General features: G+C 44.3%; 1 protein-coding gene across 2 annotated transcripts in view; it reads left to right on the plus strand.

The window, feature by feature from the left end:
• The window catches only part of LOC120948632 (protein similar), a 113,918-nt gene that overhangs the window by 5,179 nt on the left and 89,626 nt on the right, over positions 1-19,113 (plus strand). The window contains exons 1-5 of one of the 2 annotated variants that reach the window (XM_040365201.2): positions 1,935-2,980; positions 6,720-6,907; positions 7,286-7,518; positions 7,614-8,005; positions 8,092-8,198. In XM_040365201.2, the coding sequence (XP_040221135.2) occupies positions 2,220-2,980; positions 6,720-6,907; positions 7,286-7,518; positions 7,614-8,005; positions 8,092-8,198 (1,681 nt within the window). In that variant the 5' untranslated portion in view covers positions 1,935-2,219. Of the gene's footprint in view, positions 1-1,934; positions 2,981-6,719; positions 6,908-7,285; positions 7,519-7,613; positions 8,006-8,091; positions 8,199-19,113 lie in introns of those variants that run through there. The other variant, XM_040365202.2, reaches the window with a different exon arrangement.

The raw sequence follows: 19,113 nt of genomic DNA on the forward strand, positions 1-19,113 counted from the left end.
GGTTCCGTTCTGCTTTACTGACCTTCGACACCGTGGCCATTTGAATTGATTTGTTGGGTCGGCTTTTGTACATCATGCACATCCTATACGTGTATGCAAATTATGCGAATCGTACGCCAGACAGAGACAGCAGCGAGTAGTATTACTGTTCCTGTGTGCGTTGCTCGCAGCTGAATGATTGTTTTTCGTCAAGCACAGCAGCGTGCCGAGAGCAATTTAATGTTTTGCAGCGATGGAGCTGGAGAGGAGAGATAAAGCGGCTCCGGTTGTCCAAGATGCGTTCGTCCGCCGGTTCGAGATTGATGTGTCGGCGGTGGGCGAATCAACGTTTCTGCAAACCTGCCACAGCACCCTCTCCGTGCTATTAATTTTAATTGAGACAATTTACTACTCACAGTGGTAAAAAATAGAAGGTTAAACCAATACAGCGCTACAGAACAGGCGGGCAAATATTGGTTGCTCTTTGAGAAGCGTAACAGTATGTGCTTGGTCTGCAACTGTGTTTACCGTGTGTATTACAATTTTATTTTAGGTGATTATTAATTTGTTTATTGAATGCAGAATATTCGATCGATGGCTGTTTTTAAATAAAATGTAAAACACACATTTGTCTGTTGTAAATTTGTTGTAAAACACACATAATGTAAAACAGATATTTGGGACAGATTGCCAATAAAGCGAAAAGATGCAACTGATCTTAATAATGAGGCTATAAATACAATTTGCGCGGCGCTAGCAGGAACACACAATAGTTCCCAACAAAATACTTCCGAATGCAGTTCCCACGCTGACAAGGTAATCGACAACATCTTACACATCTTGAGATCATAGGACATAGATTCATAGGAAATGTTTAATATGACGTTATCTCAATATGATTTGCAAATCAACTGCTGCGAAAGATCAGTAACGGTATTTCAGATGATCACTGATGATCATTAGACTAGCATTGTTTTTTACGCTGAAAACATTAATTGGAAGTCTGTTACAATAAACAAGTTCAATATTGCATATCAAATAGACGGAACATCTTTTAATCACTATGAAAAAACAATAGTAAGGATGTCACTTTACTATGAAAATGATCTATGTTTTTAGTTAACATTTTTTTTATGAAATCAAATTAATTCTACTTCCATGCCAAAAAAGCTAAAAAAGTATAGTCCTACAAAAGCTTATTATTTGTAGAGATATTCATTTCTCATGCAATGTATGTCCAGCTGTCTTATTTTGACCACTGTGCTAGCAAGTGTGCACTAGCCCAAGGCAATAGGATACAAAATTTATCTTTACCACACATGCTTATCAGCTCATACTATCTCGTTTGCCTGTAAGGGGTTGTAAACCATCCATAGACAGCAGCGCACCAGTAGAAGCTTCACCTTCTTCAGTAGTCATCGAGCATCAGGGTTTGCACGAGCGTTCTAAAACTTTGACTTTCCAACTTACGGCCGACTCATACTTTGCTAATCGTTACTCAGGGTCCCCCTCGCCCTCCCCTGTATCCGTCGCCTACTGGTCAGCTTCTATCATCTTTCCCACCCTTCTGGCGTGTTATCAGACGTGCGGCTCCAAACTTTCGCAACGACCTACGAATACCTCCTTCTACATGACTGTTCCTTCACGCGCACCTCTGTGGAGAGTAATGTTTAGCGACGAACCTGGTGGTAGTAGTAGTAGTAGTATTAGCAAGTACTTTGTAGCCGATCCACTGGCGAGTTCGTTGACTGTTGATTGCTGGATCCCGCGCTCGGGGATCTCGTTGGTAGGTCGCCGTTTCGATAACGAATATCCCGAAGACGACAGCGGCTAGGGCTTGGGCTTGGACCATCCAGTATAATCGTTTACGGTTCCGCTCTTTTTTTATCGGGAATCTTTCGTTAACGTGCGCAAGATAATATAACATTATAAATTAGTAGCATTGCCAATCGGATTACGATTAGACAGTCGTCGGAGCTCGGTCTCGTCGGTCGGAAGTGGTAACGTTTTGGCAGTCGGTTTTCAGCGTGCCGAGGTGGAGTTAAGTTTATGTGTCCAGTTACTTGCCCCAGCACGTGTTTTAGTGAAGTCGACACCGGAATGTTTCTAGACATCTTTTAGAGTGTTTCTGTGTGTGAGAGGATCATTTGGAATAAATACGTTTACGGGTGAATTGTGATTAGGATTGATTTCGAATCGTATCAAGAGTGTTAGTTGGAATTTCCTGAAGCGGTTAGACGATGCATACGAACTGGTATCAGAACGAGGGAGCAGTTGGTGGAATGGGCAATGTTTATGACGGTGGTGGGAGTGGTGGTGGTCTAAGTGGCGGATACTATGGAGGTGAAAATGTATCATTCTACGGTCCCCCAGCAATGGGGACTGTAGAATATCCGGATAAATCTAAACCCGGATTTGACGGTACATTCAACTACGCTGGTGGAACGGCAGTTGCTAAAGAAGATTTCAACGCATACACTGGAAGTGTAGTGACAGGTAGCAATGCATGTCCTTACATGTCCTACCCAAACGCTAACCAAGGTGTAGGACCTCATCAACAACACCAGCCGCCACCGATGGGCCCGTTATATAACCAACCTCAAATGATGGCGCCAACGGCAATGGGTAGCAACAACGATTACCAACACCAGCAGCAGCATCAGCAGCAGCAGCAGCAACAACCGCAGGTTCCTTCCAACAACCACCATCTTGTCGGTGGTGCTTATCAGCCCTTTTGTCAGGCGCTTCCACCGCCATCCGCCCGCCAGCCATCCTCGTACGGTGTCGAATTGGGCGAATCGCCCGAGCTAGTGTCACCACCTCAAAATATGATGTCTGCTGGCGGCAGCAGCAGCACTCCGTCATTTCTTGAGCAACCGTACGTGGCGGCGAATTACCCACCGTGCCAGGGTCCGCCGCCATGGAACTATGCCTACTGCTATGGTTACTATGGGCAGGAACCGTGTCCTTACGTCAACATGGTCGATATGGAAGATTTCATGTAAGTAGCTTCCTCGTTCCACACCAACCAATCGGAAGCGAGTGTTGAGTGATGTCGGAGTAATTATCAAGATCATCGATAGGGTCCTCTCCAAATGCTTGGTATGGTTGGTTCGAAATCGATTCACTGCCATCTGTTATACACTGTCATTGGTATGTATTATACACACACTGGCTGGCCGATAAGTAAACCATTCGGGTATGGTTGAAGCTTGTCCGTAGTATATGGTTATGCCAATCTCTGTCTGCCAAGGCCCCTTCCGATTGGTTGATTTCTCGGGCCGTTGGTATATAAGCGATGAATCTGGTTTTACGCGCTAAGCTATTTGCGGTGGTTTTACTTAAGCACTAATCGAGTATATGATTGCATTGAAAGGTTTGCTGTTTGCTCAAGTCTCGTACAAGTGCACACAATCTGTTTCAGGTTAAACACACGGCTGAATTGTCGTGTTCATTCTTGTTCGATCTATCTAGAGCTAGTTTGACAGTTGTCTCTCGACGATTTTCTGCAACAAAACTGCAGTAAAAGAGAACTCAAACTGTTCGCTCAGCATTCCGGTACATTCTACGTAAACATGAAATATGGCATAAGTGAGGAAATCATTTAAATCATTTTACTGTACACTTGTTAGTCCTTCCGTAGGCTTTCTTAGCCAGCTCCCTTAGCCTGCGGTCGTTGTTGTATAGTTACAGGCAGTAAAGCACAACATCACCACGCTGTCGAATGATGATAGCGGTGTTTGACCGGTGGCTGGTCGCGAGAGGGACCTCGGTAGCGACTAGTGAAGTGTAAAGCAATATTACTCATCCACCGCTACTCTCGCATCACTTTATGGCCACGAGCAGACGGATGGAGACGAAGTTGTTTTGAGCTTTCGGTGCGAACCATTAAGCGTTCGCCGTCCCACCGAGACAAGGGTGCGCAAAGTTAACGCCACTATCTCTCACCCTAGCGCAACTGTTTGCACTTGCGCGTGCTGATGTGAATAGACGGCTGGAATGATTTTGTGACACGGCAGTGTGCTGGAATCATTGCTGTGCTTGCTTGAGCGCAAAAGATCCATCTGATCCTGTACTGGAGGCATTATGCGAAGTAGCGTGGTTTGTGTAAATAGAACCTCATTTCCAGTTTGTTCTGTTGGGCGAATGCTGTAACAACACACTCGGCAAAATGTTTGCACTAGATGAGTGCAGAAGTATTCTACCATACAGAACATATTCAGCAAACAATCACTCTTTATGTTACAACCGACGCGATTAGAGCTGGGTGCAAGTGCACTCGTGTTGAGGGAAACAGTCGATGCATTAGTCAAATGAAGAACCGCTGGTGTCGACGATGTGTACCAACATGTATGCAAAGAGTCATCTATCCACTGTCACATGGTCAGTTACGTTAATAGGAGGGATTCAGTTTTCGTTTCCAATTTACCCCAATGACCACTTTCCCACTGTTTGCAGTTGCGTTCCACTCGAGAACGGCTACTCGTTTCCATTTGTACGAGAAAAATAAAAGAAATGCTCTAAGACTAAAATAAAACCATGACTACGACTCTACAACACAGCAGTGAAACTTTCGGGGAAAACAGGACCGTTTCATTAATTATTTTATGAACCTCTAGCACAGAAGTTGTATGGCATGATTAACTGAAAATGAAACGATTTTGTGAAAAGCAGTTTGTTAGGTTGGAAGTTTGTGTAAACTATTCAATCTGTTGATGAGCTCGTATCACACTGTTATGACATGCCAGTGGACGTATTGAACGCTCCGTTTTAATGGCAAGCCAAGCTTGATTAGTTTGGCAGGCTAGATTTACAGCTTCTGATTTTCATGGGTGAAGTGACGTTGTCTATAGATACTATATAACAATATAGCAGTTCACCTTTATTGAACAAAACAAGGAGCATACTTTATCTCGTGGAAAATTATGAGTTTTATAACGGTCGTTGCTTTTGATATTTTTACATGGTCTAACAGTACATATTGTACATTTGGTCAGTGGGTGAATTTGGTCCGATAAACAATACCATAAAGAAGAATAGGCTCTATTTCCCCAAATATTGGGCGTTTCCAATCCACTTTTAAACAAAGAGAGCGCAAAAGAAGGGGTTCTGATATATACTACTGCCCGACCAGAATGAGCCAGTCCTTTGTGCGAATTTCACAATAATCCATTCGTTTATTGCACATCACATGATGCAACAAACAGCCCTGACAAAATATATTTGGGGGGATCTCTTAGATGTATCTTCGTTTGTTTTAAGATAGCCTCCAAGGTTATACTTTGTGGCGTGAATGTAGGGTGTTCAATTATTGCTTTTCCCTTAAACCCCAACCTAACAACTAGACTGCACATGAGGATTGAGTGCAAAGGTAGCTTCTACTTTGTGTGTGTGTGTGTGTGTTTTTTTAGAAATTGTTTTAGCCTTTCCGTGGGTTGTCAATAAAAGTTTGATTTTTATTTATTTACGACAGATTATTGACCATCATCATCAGCCTCATCCACAATAAACTGTATCTATATGATTCAGCTTAATCTCTACGTGCTATTACGCGTGTCTGATAATTACCGATTAAGCTTTGGCACGCATTTCAGCGGTCAGCGGAAGGGATTTATAGGGTAATGACATTTGATGGAATTGTTACTGTGTTGCAGTTCTTGAAACATATTTTTGATATCTTTCTTTTTCCATTAAAAACTTTGTCGGTTTTCCTGTTGCTGTTCATTAAATGCCTATCTGTTGTTTGGCTGCAGAACACGCATATGTCAGTGTTGTGCCTTTATGACTCTACATCTTCACTTCTTGATTGTTAAATAATTACTTTATTTCATTATTTGTTCAAAAACATGCAAACATGTTGTACTATGCAGCATTATCATGTTTATTTATATTTTATTGTATGTTTTTACGATCAATATTTGCAACAAAAAAACGGCAAATTTTTATTAAGTGTTGCTTGTTTTCAGCAAAGTCTCTCACACGTTTCGATTGATCTGTCTATCTGGCATTTGTCGTAAAGCCAACCGCTTTGATAAGGGAACGTGATTCGTTCCGTATAGGGCAATAGCGTGTCCAGCCCAAAGCGGTAAACGAATTATCAAACCGTGGACGGTGTGTAGCGTATGGTGTGTTGTCCGTCCATATCACGAAACATATCGTCGCATCGACTTGGTCAAAAAATCTTCTATTGCAATGCCGCACTTCAGGTAGAGCCTTTCGGCTGAAAGGTGATTAGGATTATCTAAAACAGATTTTTTTTTTCACTTTTTATTGACTTCTTTACTCTACTCGTTGCACATGCTGTGCACGCCGACACTGTCGCTGTGTATCAGGTGCAATACATTAAACCGGCTTAACGGAACCAGATTTCGCTACTGAATTCGTAAATTCATCATACCATACCTTACCCGCCTAGAGAGGGACAATATCAATGGTATGGCAGTTAGATGTCAATTTTTAGATTGTTTTTGGCAGCTGTTAGTGTTTGATTATGATTGATCTAGAGAGGGTAAGATTAAGAGTCTTTCAAGATAACGATGCATGCTGAATGAAAGCTTATTTAATTTATATGAATTAATGACTATTTTCTTATTATTGATAAATATATTATTTTACTATTTATGGATATTTTTTTTCCTATTAAATATTGTATCTAAATATGTTGATTTTGTAACGAGTTATAGCTACATTATCCTATCCATCGTAATCTAACTAATGTGTTGTCTTTTTCATCGTTTCAGGAACAATGAAAAGCGCAAGGAAAAATCGCGTGATGCGGCTCGTTGCCGGCGTTCGCGCGAGACCGAAATCTTCCAAGATCTGGCCAGTCTGCTCCCGATGCGCCCGGAAGAGGTGGAACATTTGGACAAGGCATCCGTTATGCGCTTATCGATCGCTTTCTTGAAGGCTCGCAATATGCTGGAACTCTGTAAGTATGATAGCTGATGTAATTTTATCCACTTAACATGCGTATTCAAAGTTACCTACAACATATATAAAATATTTTTTTCCGAGATCACGAAGAATTGAGCTCATGTTCAAATTTAAACAATCAAACTTTGGTAGAATTATTCACCACAGCACGATGTGGTGAAGTAGCCGAATCCGGGAAAGTTCAGCAAGCTTTGCGATAGCTTCATGTTTATTGCCACTAGGTGGCGCTCATGGAACGTTTTATGGTGTGTGTCTCGGCTATTCGTTCGCGGTCTACAGCAGCAACTGCTAACCGATATTTTCAGTTCGACATTATTGGTTTGTTGTCTTAAAAGAAATGCAATCACATGGTCGGTATCCTTGTTCGTTACAGTTCCAGACTTCCAGTCGAAGGAGCAAATTACCATCAAGGAAGATAACGATGTTTCAATGGATTCTATGGAGGAGTTTCAGTACAACGAAGCTAAGCTGAGCTTGAAATCGCTCGGCCTAGATCCGGAAACGATTGCCCTGCAAACCCTCGACGGATTTTTGATCATTCTTTCCGCGGACGGTGACGTGACGTACGTTTCGGAAAATGTCAACGAATATCTTGGCATTTCGCAGGTAAGCAAGCCAGCGTCGGAGCACTTTAATCGAAAGCGAACAGCAACGTAAATGAATAATTGTGGTGCTTCGTACTTCATTAACCTATGCTGTAGATCGATATCATGGGTCAACCAATCTGGGACTACAGCCATCAGTGTGACCATGATGAGCTGCGGGAGGCCCTGAACGGTCGCCACCATTCACCGTCGGAGCTGCTGAACGGTGTGGCGAACAGCGACTGCCGGCCGATGGAAAATCGTGATTTCTTCCTGCGGCTGAAGTGCACGCTGACAAGCCGCGGTCGCAGTGTCAATATCAAAAGCGCCTCGTACAAGGTGCTTCACGTAACCGGGCACATTGCGTGCAAAGATAAGGAGGGCCAGCGCCAGCTGGTCGCTATCGCTCGTCCGCTTCCGCATCCGGCCAACATCGAGGTGCCGCTCGGTTCGAGCACCTTCCTCACGCAACATACGCTGGGCATGAAGTTCAGCTACGTCGATGATATGTGAGTGTCCAATAGACAGCGACGCGTGCGATAATTATGTTTTTTGACGATGCGACACCTATTTTCTCTCTCTCTCTCGCTTGCAGCATGCTCTCACTGTTGGGCTATAAACCGTCGGATTTGCTGGGGAAATCGTTGTACGACTGTCATCATGGTACTGACGCGGAGCATTTGATGTCTACGTTCAAGCATGGTAAGTAGTGTTTTGAATGTTGTTTATGCTTTTACAGGAACATACCGTGTAAGCATATCTTTATTATAACTAGTTTGTGTTTCGAAGTTTAGTTGACACGATTTGGTAACACGAGTTCTTGTTTATAACACTGAAGGCTAGGCCACTTTCGTAATCATTCTGTTTGGTTTTGAAGTTACAATAAACTATTTCAGCCATGTGGACGGGTTGATTGTTGTTGCGTGTTGGCCATTTACGTCCAGACTATCAACATTCTGTAGCGTTCTTAGCTTCCGTGTAGAAAACTTCCACCAGTGCGTGGCATCATTAATGTGACAGTATGGGCTATTGCATATTCTTTCTGGATCCTGTGTTACATTGCTGATTGAAGAATTTTTCTTTCGTTTGCCCTCCCATGGCAGCTTTATGGTAAGAAAAGTTCAGATGAATGTTTGCTCGTCACGAAGCAATTCAGCGAGTGCCCACAAAGAGTAACTCTCGTTCACATGGCGGAAGCGTCCTTAATGACTTAATAGATTTCGTGGGATATTAGCGAAGCTAGGGCTATGACGGAAAAAAACCCGGAAGAGAGCTATAAAACTTAAATGCCACTAGTGGTCCTGTTCCGTAGCATAGCTTGGCAGGGACACTTTATCGTCAATGGTTCCTGCCCTGCCTGTTGTAATGTGCCTCTCGATGGTGGAAGCAAAGGGAAATAATGTGCTTCAAATAAACCACAACAGGCACAGCACAAGTGTTGCAAAGTAAGTACAAATAATGCCCAACCCAGGCCAGCTGGGTTTCGTATTGAACTACTAGCCCGACCTAGAACAAACTGATTGCTGATTGTTTGACTGCGTAGCGCGAACAAACGATCACGATGGAAAAGCTTCCCGTCTGTATTCGATCCAGGGACCCAATCAGTGCCATCAGGCATTTTCTTTCGATGCGTGACGTCCCTTCTTTCTGCCTCGGTGAGGGTTCGTGCGGTGAATCAGCATCCAGTCAGCTAAAGGCAGAGAATGGCAGTAAGCCCGTTTCTAGCTACATTTTCCGCGGCGTATTTTCTGGGTGTATAATTTAATCGTTACGTTAGGCTGGGTTCATAAAATGGCACGAACTAAACGGAACGAATGTTTGCGACAGTTGAATCAACGTTTGATGTAGATCGATGGTTATACTTGTGTTTTATCCCAAATCGAACACATCCACCGGAGCTGACAGTTGCCGGAAATGTGCCTCGCAAGAGTATTTCATAATTTGCGGGCATCGCAAATTGCATATAATTTTTAACGAAATTAATTCAGCTCATAAAATGTAACGCCACACACAGAAGCACATCGTCGATTCGGCGGTGTTATAGCGCTTATGTACGCATGCATTGTACCATGTGTAGGTTGAGGCTTTTTGGCAAGATGGGATTTTTATTTCCCACCTCGGGCTACAATCGCAGTAAAATGTGCAGGATAATCTAGGCAGTGGGTGCGTAAAATATTGTACGCTTTGTGAATCTTGAAACAGCGCACTTTCGCACCGCATGTGCATGTTGGGAAGGACGTACGCTCTACAGTAATTGAGGTGCTAAGAAAATCGGCATTTAAATTTAAGAATGCTGGTTTATGCCTGTTAGTCAGTTTTAATGGTTTTCTTTCTCTAATATTAAGAGAAACCTACTGACGTTTATACAGTAACGCAAGATTATGAAGTGTGAACTGTTATGTATAAATAATGTTGTTGTTCAATGTACTCGTTGCTGGTGCGTTAAACTTATTGAAGACTGATGAAGAATCTACCATGTTTAGTGTAGCGACATGGCTTACCGTCGTCCATTAGTTTCTTTCGCAATCAAACACATTTTTATAGTATAATGTTGAAACCTTCATCCGTATCAGTTGGACAGGGGAGTGGTGGTGCATTAGATGTGTGAAACGTGACGCTTACTTTACCGGCGGTGTATTCTAGGGAAACCCCGTTCTGTCCATCACATGTTTCATCTGGGCTTTACTCTTTTTATACCTACTGATCCAAGCAGTCGGACAGCTGTTCGACATTTGATTTTTAAAGCAGCTACTTACACTTCCTCCCCTGTTTATCTAAAACCGGTTTGCGATGCTTTGGTTTTCAACTATTTCGGTGTAGTTGCGGGCGAGGACGACGACGCGTGGATGCATTAGTGGATTGTTTTCACTTCAATCTTGAGTCATCTTTAACCAACCGTCTTCCCACCCGCAATGGCAAATGTTCGGCTTCAAAAAATCGCCCTTCAGTTATTGACAGTAGGCACACATTTTGTTTTGTGTCGTTTCGTAGTAGCTCGCGAATGAATATAGCCAAAGGTATTGGAGCGGAGATGGAAAGAGAATGCAACGATCATGGTTTGAATACAGGGTTATGTGTCTGTGCCTGTGTTTTTTTTTTAATATTCACTCCATTTGTTTCATTCACCATGCTGCCGATGGAATGTGTGTAACCTAGTTTCAACGAAATTACTCACCTAAGAGAGAAGAATTGCCGATCGACGGGTAGAGAGTCAGTAAAAGATTTACCTTTTAAACGCACACTTAACCCCACAACATGAGGGTGAGTCCCTGGGTACGAGGGACGTGAGTATACGGCATCAAGGCAGAGTCGATGGTGGCTGTGTCGTGACAGATGCGAAATGTCGTGGCGGCGGCGTTTGCTGCAACGGCATAGGTACGAATAGCCGCAAGCCATCGCGTTCCTTCAAAATCACCACCTAGCTGGTGTTATCGTTCGATTTGTTCGATCAAGGTGTGTGTGTGTGTGTGTGTGTGTGTGTATATGCGCGCTAGTGCTATTTGTGGCGCAGCTGCAAATGGGCACAGGTGAAACGTTTCAAAGCCACGGGTAGTGTTGCCTTTCACGTCCCATTCCGCGCCCCTACGCTGACTGAAAGCTATCTCAACAGTAAAGCATAAATATGGGAATTCCCAAACGCCAGCCCGTCAAAAGGGTATCACAAGCGCACGTGCCAATAGGTTGAGTGATGATGGCATCAACAGCGTGGAGCGACAAGACAAGGACTCCCTTTAATGATCATTTTTGTGTTGTGACATTTGCATTTGAGCTTATAAAACTAGAAAAAACGGCATCATGCTTACAAAAGATTCTGCTTTGTAGAATACTGTTAATAGTTTGATTAATGCATATTTTTACGCTCCAAGCTCCAGAAAATTGTATCAATCTGCATCATGCTTCAACATAACAAACCTTGGCACAATATGCGCGCAACCTGCACGCTTGTACTGTAGTGCAGCGCGCGCTCCCTGTGCCTACCCCGTCCCCCGTGTGTGTGCAGTGTTTCGATATCACGTAATTGCAGTTTAAACAACGTTTAATTAATGAGTATCCGCTGTACTAGGTCTTTTGCCACTTGTACCCTCCGCCTCCCTTCCCCAGTGTCCCTTCCTTTCCCTCTCTTCCCATCCTGCCAGGGCCGGTCGTTCAAGGGATAATTTTTGTGTTTTTAAATTAAAAATGTTTAGCCATTAACGCGCGCGCTCGGCCGTGTGCGGTGGTGGTGGCGGCGGCGGCGAATAATGTTTAGCGCTACAGCGGTCTCGGCAGTGCGTTGGCCGGGCGGGATGCAGCAACCATAATCGTAATCGACGTTGTTGTCTAAATTTATTAAACATACCGTCGCGAAAATCAGATTAACCGCTCTATCTCGTGCGTATGATCCATTAACGCCCCGGCGGTACTTGACACGAAACAACACTACACATCGGTGTCGAGAGGGGGTGGAAGGGGGGATGAAGTTTACTGTGGCCCGGTGGATGTTGATGCAGCTCGATCGATCGGATCGGATCCTCGGCCGATCAATTCGATCGAGATATAATAATGGGTAAGGTCGATGGCTTATTCGTTGCGTTGCGTACCGAGCCGGTCGCTGCCGAACCCCGGCGGGCCGTGAGAAATGCATTGCGCCCGGCGTACACACTGTTCCTACGCGCCCGCATTCTATCTGCCCTCAGATCTGGCGGCCGATAGTGGCGGCCACAGTGAATGTGAGGCAGCCGGGAGGGGTGGGAGGGAAGAAGGGTGGTACGCATAATGGGTGCATTCGCTTAACCTCAGTTAAGCTGGATAACCTCCTCCGCCGTCTGCACTGCGCTAATGCGTACGACATCACTCCGCAGACGAGCTTGTTTTAATTACTCGCCTCAACTTTCTACCACACCACTTCCCGCACCCTACCACCCATCTCAGTCATTACGCGTCGCTCCTATGCAAGGCGCAAGTGTCGCGGTGCGTTGGTGCGTGTCTCTCGCACCAGGCTAAATTGTCATCGGCCGTGGCGAGTTAGCTTAATTTATGCACCATTTACTCTGATTTACAAATTAAAAACGCTACCCGAACGGGTGAAAATGTGTTTCTCTTTTTCGAAAGGCTCCACTTCCAGCCCGCACAACACCACTCGCCGTCCTCCGGGAGCCGCGCATCTGGGCCGCGTCCGGGCGCTTTCCACAGTCGCCTCAGGGTCTGCGATGGCGAAGCGCACGGTATCGCGCAAGTTTGATTAAAGTAAATTTATCAACACATTCAAAAAGTGCGCTACTCGTTTGTGTGCGTGTAGTGGAGCTGGTAGTGGACCCGGTCAGCCGGGCCGGGGCTCCGCGGCAACACATATTATCGGCCATAAATCATCGTGCCGAATGAATTAATTTACCTTCGCCCGCGTGTGTCTTGTTCTGTTTTCGTGTCCTTTTTTGTCGTTTTTGTTGCCATCTACTCCCACTACCCTACCCCCTTGCCTCGATGCGCAGGGGTCAGACTCAACGCGGGCGTAATATATTCGCAAGATCGCTTTTGCTCTCGTTTGCGACCGCGTGCACTTACGCATCCACTGGCGCGGCTACGCGCAGCATATGCGAATGGACGAAATTGCACCGCGCGGTGTGTTGCCTTAAAACCGGATCGCCCGGGACTCTCGGGGCCCGCAAACACGACTTTACGACCGTGAAGCCTTGCCGGTCATGCATGCGGTCGTGAACAAACGATTGCTATAACCGGCGCGATTGGGATCGCTGCGGCAGGTCGACTTACTAGACTGTGCCACCAAATATAACCCTTCTCCAGCACGGCCTCTCTGGTGGCCGACAGCAGCGGGAGACTGTTGTTTTCAATAAACAATTTCAGATAAAAATCTCGAGTGTATCTCACCCATTTGCGTGGCGCTGCGTGGTGTGCGGATTCGGTCCATTCAAGCTTTCCGCTGCGTTTTCGTGCGATTTGATATTTGACCGCCATTTTACAGGACAGACAGCAAGTGGGGGAGAAGTTAATCAAATTCGCTCGGGGGACAAGTGTGTATCGCGATCGCTGGTGGTAGCTCGCGCAAGTAGAGCAACATGCAAAATGGGCGCGTTATACGCATATGCGAAAGGGAAGGTGTAGGGGATTTTGCGAAACAAAAAATTGGTGTCAATCGAATCGTGTGCCTGCCGCGTTCGGAGGTTTACCACGGGTGCAACACGCACCGTATAAAGTGTATTAAAATTAAAAAAAAACGTACGAAACACATGAGATAAATGGAGCAAATCCCCCTACGCTCACGGTGCTGCTGCACGTCGTAAATATTGTTGTTAAATGATTTTTGCGATTTTTGCAAGACTTTTTGTTTTTTTTCCTTGCTTGCTTGGTATGTTGAAAACACTTGAGCCGACTGTTCTATTTTCAAGCACACACTGCGTACGATAATCGACTCTGCTGGCCCCGTTCGGTCCTGTGATAAATTAATCCCTACTGTCCAGCACACTTCATGTCCACTCTTCGCGGGCCGGGCAAAATTGATTAGAGGGTAAAGAGGAAGCACGGTGGCTGTTACGGTAAACATAACGATTTAGAGATAAAACCTTAAACACAATCCGATATTGCAGATTTCATTGTTGCTTTTTTTTTACTAAACCAGAGTGATACAGCAACTAAAGCAAAAGGAAAACAGTGTGTTAATCAAGTGAATTAAAAAAAACGCGAGAAATGCAATGCACAGCATGCTTAACCTCTGTCATTTTGCAACAGATCAACATAAAGCGCATACAATATTACGCCAACAATCGCGGCGCAAAACGAAAAAGTTCACACACAATGCATTTGGTGCATGCCTGCTCAAAATATATTTGCTCCCTGGGGTCGTTCGTTCGGAGGTTGTTGTTTTTCTCTTTGTCGGTAAAGCAAACGGGCATACAAACGACGACTGCAATCTCTGCCGATGCTTTAGCCGCAGCCAAAATTTCACAAATTAAAGATAATTTCTCTGTCAACTTTGTTTTTATTTTTGTGTGCACCATCTCACAACCCAAGACACGCTGGCTGATATAATTTATGGGCCAGTCTGTTTTTGTTGTTGTTGTCGCACCGTCCAGGAATTGTGTCAGCAAATCCCTGAATCTCAAACGCTCGTATGTATTGTTTATTTCTTTTTTCTTATTTTTTTTTCGAAACAGATTCGCACGGTAGCATCTTGCCTGGTTGTGCGTATTATTTTGCCTATTTCATTCAAATGTGTTTCGTTCATCGAACGGCAAAGTAGCACCACATTTTAAGTACGCTTTTCGATCGTTTATCATTAGAGAAGCAAAAAAAAAGTGCTGTTCCCCTTCGAGCGAGAGGTCAATAATGTAGTAATGATCGAATGGAAAATCAAACGTGATTTTCCACTCAATTTAAACGCTTGATAACGTTTGCGAAGGACCATTATCGAGCGATATTTTTGATCTTTCATTGAAATTGTTTAGGGTATCCCTTTTTTTTCTTCTGCTACTTCGTCTTTTGCTGGGTTTGCTACATATCATTTGAAGCGCTGGTTCGTTTGAATGTTTCCGTTTCATTGGCAAAAAGGTTTAGGTGAAATTGTTTGTTTGTTCGTTTCCTTTTTATGGCGGTTGTAGATGCATTCGTTTTGCGAAAAATGGATTGCGATACAAGCATAAAACACACATAAAGACAAAGGGTATGCTACCGTATGGTACACTGATACATTTGCTTGTTTATAAATGATTTAGCGTGCGTCTCTTGTGTGTAGTTCTGTTAAACAATATTATACGTTAATTTACTTTATAGCTCCCACGACCACCGGGGGGGGGGGGGGGGGGTAAAGCATTGAAGCAATTAAATTAATGAAACAGCAAATCTGTATCGTTATGAACATAATGCAAATAAATTGTGATACGCCCCACAACACCGATAATGACAATAACGAGCTGAATGTCAACCTTAACGTTTGCACGACTGCTGCTCCCATTCTGTCTCTGTTTGGAAGTCGTAAAAACGTAACGTGCTTTTGCTGCGTACGCTAGCGACCATTGGCCATTGGCGCGCCGCAACATTAGCACGCACACTTTCAAGTGCCTTTTTTGTGGTGGTGTTGATGCATATCCGCGCAATTTGCTGCACCACTGCATCCTCCATTGAACGAGCCGTACTGCAACAGCGTCGCTGCACTCGTGGTAGGGGTGGCGTATGTGGTTGCATTACGATTCGTGAGCGTTCGAGTTGACGGAGTGTCCCCACCGTCCGGGCTGAGCGAAAGAAGTCGCGTGACTGAAGTCCACTGAGGGGAGCTGGGGCCGCCATGGACCACATGTGCAGGTCAATGACATTTGCAGCCTTAACTCAATTTTGAGCGTGCAGTACCGCCGCATATTAACACCGTAGCACGTTTAGCACTTTTGTAGGTGTGCGCGAATGGAAAGGAAACAGCATATTGCTAACACCATTTCTTGGACATTCCTTGCGTTGTTCTGGTTCTAAACGTCTGGTACTTTCGGTGTTGGATCCAGCATATAATTAATCGTTTCTTTAGGCATCATTTTTTTTCCTTTTAAAGCCATACGACAATTTACATTTCAGCTGAGATATCGAAGGTCAGTGCTGTTTGGTTACAAAGATACGTAATCAGCTGCCTTCTCTCTCTTTCTCACTTACTTTTCTTTTCTCCGCCACAAACTTTGCACCATTCACCGAAGGAGTCGAATCGATGCTACTAGAAGTCGAGTGAAGTTCGTGTTGTTTTCGACGAGAAAAAGTTACCCATCATTTAGCAAAATGACGGCTTACCTCGGGGGAAAGTATTGCACGGAGTTCGGTCCACCTCCGGACCACGTAGTAACATCAGCTGCGAAAATAAAACAAACCAATGTTGGACACTTTTATGTTGACCCTTGGCATCGTGCTAAGGGCGAGATTTTCGCCGTTCAACATCGAACCATTGGCTTTATGTTGGATGTAAAAGCAAGTTATATTAGCATTGAACGGCATGTATAAAACGAGTTGGGTGTCCCAAAAAAGCTTTCGAAAAAATCAGCTCCAAAATTGCAAAGGTTATAGCTAGCTATAAGCTGCTAGCAAAGTTAATCAATTGTTTGTGTTCTGCTACTCTACCTGAAATTGGTTAGCAGTTGGAAGGAATTTTAAGCCCCTAAAGTTTGCATGCTAGTCGGATACGTGACAAATAACTATTTCGATTGGTCTTTGATATTTCTGAGAATCTCTACCATGCAGGTTTCATTATTCTTTCCGTTCGAGCTGCACAGACCAATAAGTCATTGTAACCCAGCAAATGCCATTACACCAAAGACGAAGTTAAACCGTACGCTTACGTGCGGTACAGTTCGACTGCAATACATCCCGTGCTCGGTGTATGTAAAATAAACATAATTTCATTGCGCTGAAACCGACGGCAACACTATTTCCCTGACCATAATCATCTCTTTCATCATCCAAGGTGACACACGGAATGGGAAAAAGGAACAACGTTCCTTCCTCAAAACACTCTCTTACAAGAGGGGCGATAAAATGGATGTGTCGTGTTCGTGTTAAGGAACTTCGATTCCTCAAAGGTAATGCACCGCAGCAGCGGCATGCGATGATTCTATCGTTCTCAAGGACGAACAAGTGATCCCTTGGTTGCCAGGCGTTGCTTCAATGGTTTTTTTTTCTTGTTTGCTCGGTTGCATTTTCTCCACCCAAAGAGGAGGTAGCTTGCAGCTACGTACAAGCTTTCCTTCGCCCTTTGCAGTACTGTTAATAACGAATAACGGGTGCGGAGACGGGAGGTACGCAAAGTTTGGCCATAGTTGGCGGTTTGTCGTGTCAAACGGTACCATCTCGCATATATTTACCATTTCGTCTTGGGGCGGGCATCAATAAGAAGTATGCTGTCGGTGCCGGTGCAGGTTTTCGGACGCTTTATTTGTTTACATTTGTGAGTGGTGTTTTTCTTTTTCAGTGCAACGTTTACATTTGTTCGGAGTTGGTTGTGCTTCTTTTTTTTCCATTGTGCTTTTCAACCACTGGTTTTCTGTAGCATGGGTGTCGGTCGACGCTGCTCTTCGACTGCAGCGTTGACGCCGGAATCTACGTGCATGGACATGTTTCCTTTGGGCTATTTTCCCTACCATTTCATTACACTTTACTTTTCCCTTTTTTTTACACATCCCTTCAATGTACTTTCTGTTAGCTTAGATTGATAGTTGCGTCATGGAGTGCAGGATGGAGCGCAAGTTTTTGACTGTTGAATTTTCACATCTGCGCTAGAAAGGACTTTTTGTGTGCCAGCAACTTGCCTATTGTACTGTGCTCTTGAAAAGGCAAACATAGCTGTGGTTGATTTGTATAACCATGATTGTGATAAAACCTTTGGGTAATGCAAATAACGTTTCGAAATGAATGTGTAAGTGAACATGTAGGGTAACTGCAATATTCGATTTAAATTTAAATAACATCAAAATATTAGCAAAATGATGTAAACGTGTAAAATTATTTCAAAATTGACGCTTTTACCCATTTGCTTTTGAACCGTTTATTGGACATGTCAATATACTTGTAGGATTTATATTAGTTACTGCAACAAAAATGTCGTGAGTAGCGTGTAAAACAATCATTGGACGAAATTTATTTAGGGAAACGATCTCCGACACGTACTCTACACGTGACTGAAAACATTCTCCGTCGAATGCTACATGTTCATACGTGGGCGGAAATTATGCTTCTGCATCTGCAGCTTCGTGGCGTTACAGTGATAAAAGCTTCACCCTCGCCCTGCTGAAGCTTATTTTGAACGTTCCCAACACCTGCTGTAGCAAAAAATGAAAATTCGTTTTTCATGTATATTTTCACCAACATCTCGACAATGCACCTTGAATGAACTATGCACCCGCAACATAATAGTGGCAGTCACCTGCACTAAACATGGGGGATAGCAAATGATACCGAGAACAGGTTTCCCCACACCTGCTTTGTAAAAAGCCATCTTCATGTGTATTGTGTCACAGGCACACCATCCACTGTGTCAACTGTTTTTGTGGCGACGAAAACCATCCAATTTTTGCTACCCCCTAGGACCTAGGGTGGAAAGGAAAATAGTTGAGGTAATTCATTCTACACTACCACCAAACCACCTCCATTGGTTCGGTGGGGACCGAAAAAATATCATTTTCTGCATTTCATTTCGGTGTGTTGGTCGTGGGAAATAGTTTGTTTATAAAAGCGCAATCGAACCATCATGCCGTGCACCGTTGTCCGTCCTTCACTGCGCGCAGCCCCCCGAGCTGTCGACTGCTTGGGCGGTACGGTGTTCTGAGCAGTGAAACTGTGGCAACCAGGACTACCCCAATGCGGTTCGGCTGAGGCACCGCAGCGATGGCCGTGAGCTGGATTGCGGCAAGCTCTACACCCCGGCGTAGGACGTTGCTCTATTGGAGGTAATTTTTCGAGCATCTGCCCCAGCGTATCATCTAGATCGGTGAAAGCAGCAGCAGGACAGCTCAAAGTTAAATGCATTAGAAGAAAATCAACCCAAAAACAAAACCATGGCCTTACGTAAACGGTGGTAAAGGATCGGGCAGGAATGGATGTTGAACCTGCACTACAGCGTCAGGCCCCTCCCAGCAACAAAACAACGTGAGAGATTTGA

Source organism: Anopheles coluzzii, chromosome 2 (assembly GCF_943734685.1).
Source record: "Anopheles coluzzii chromosome 2, AcolN3, whole genome shotgun sequence".
Classification (NCBI taxonomy): Eukaryota; Metazoa; Arthropoda; class Insecta; order Diptera; family Culicidae; genus Anopheles; species Anopheles coluzzii.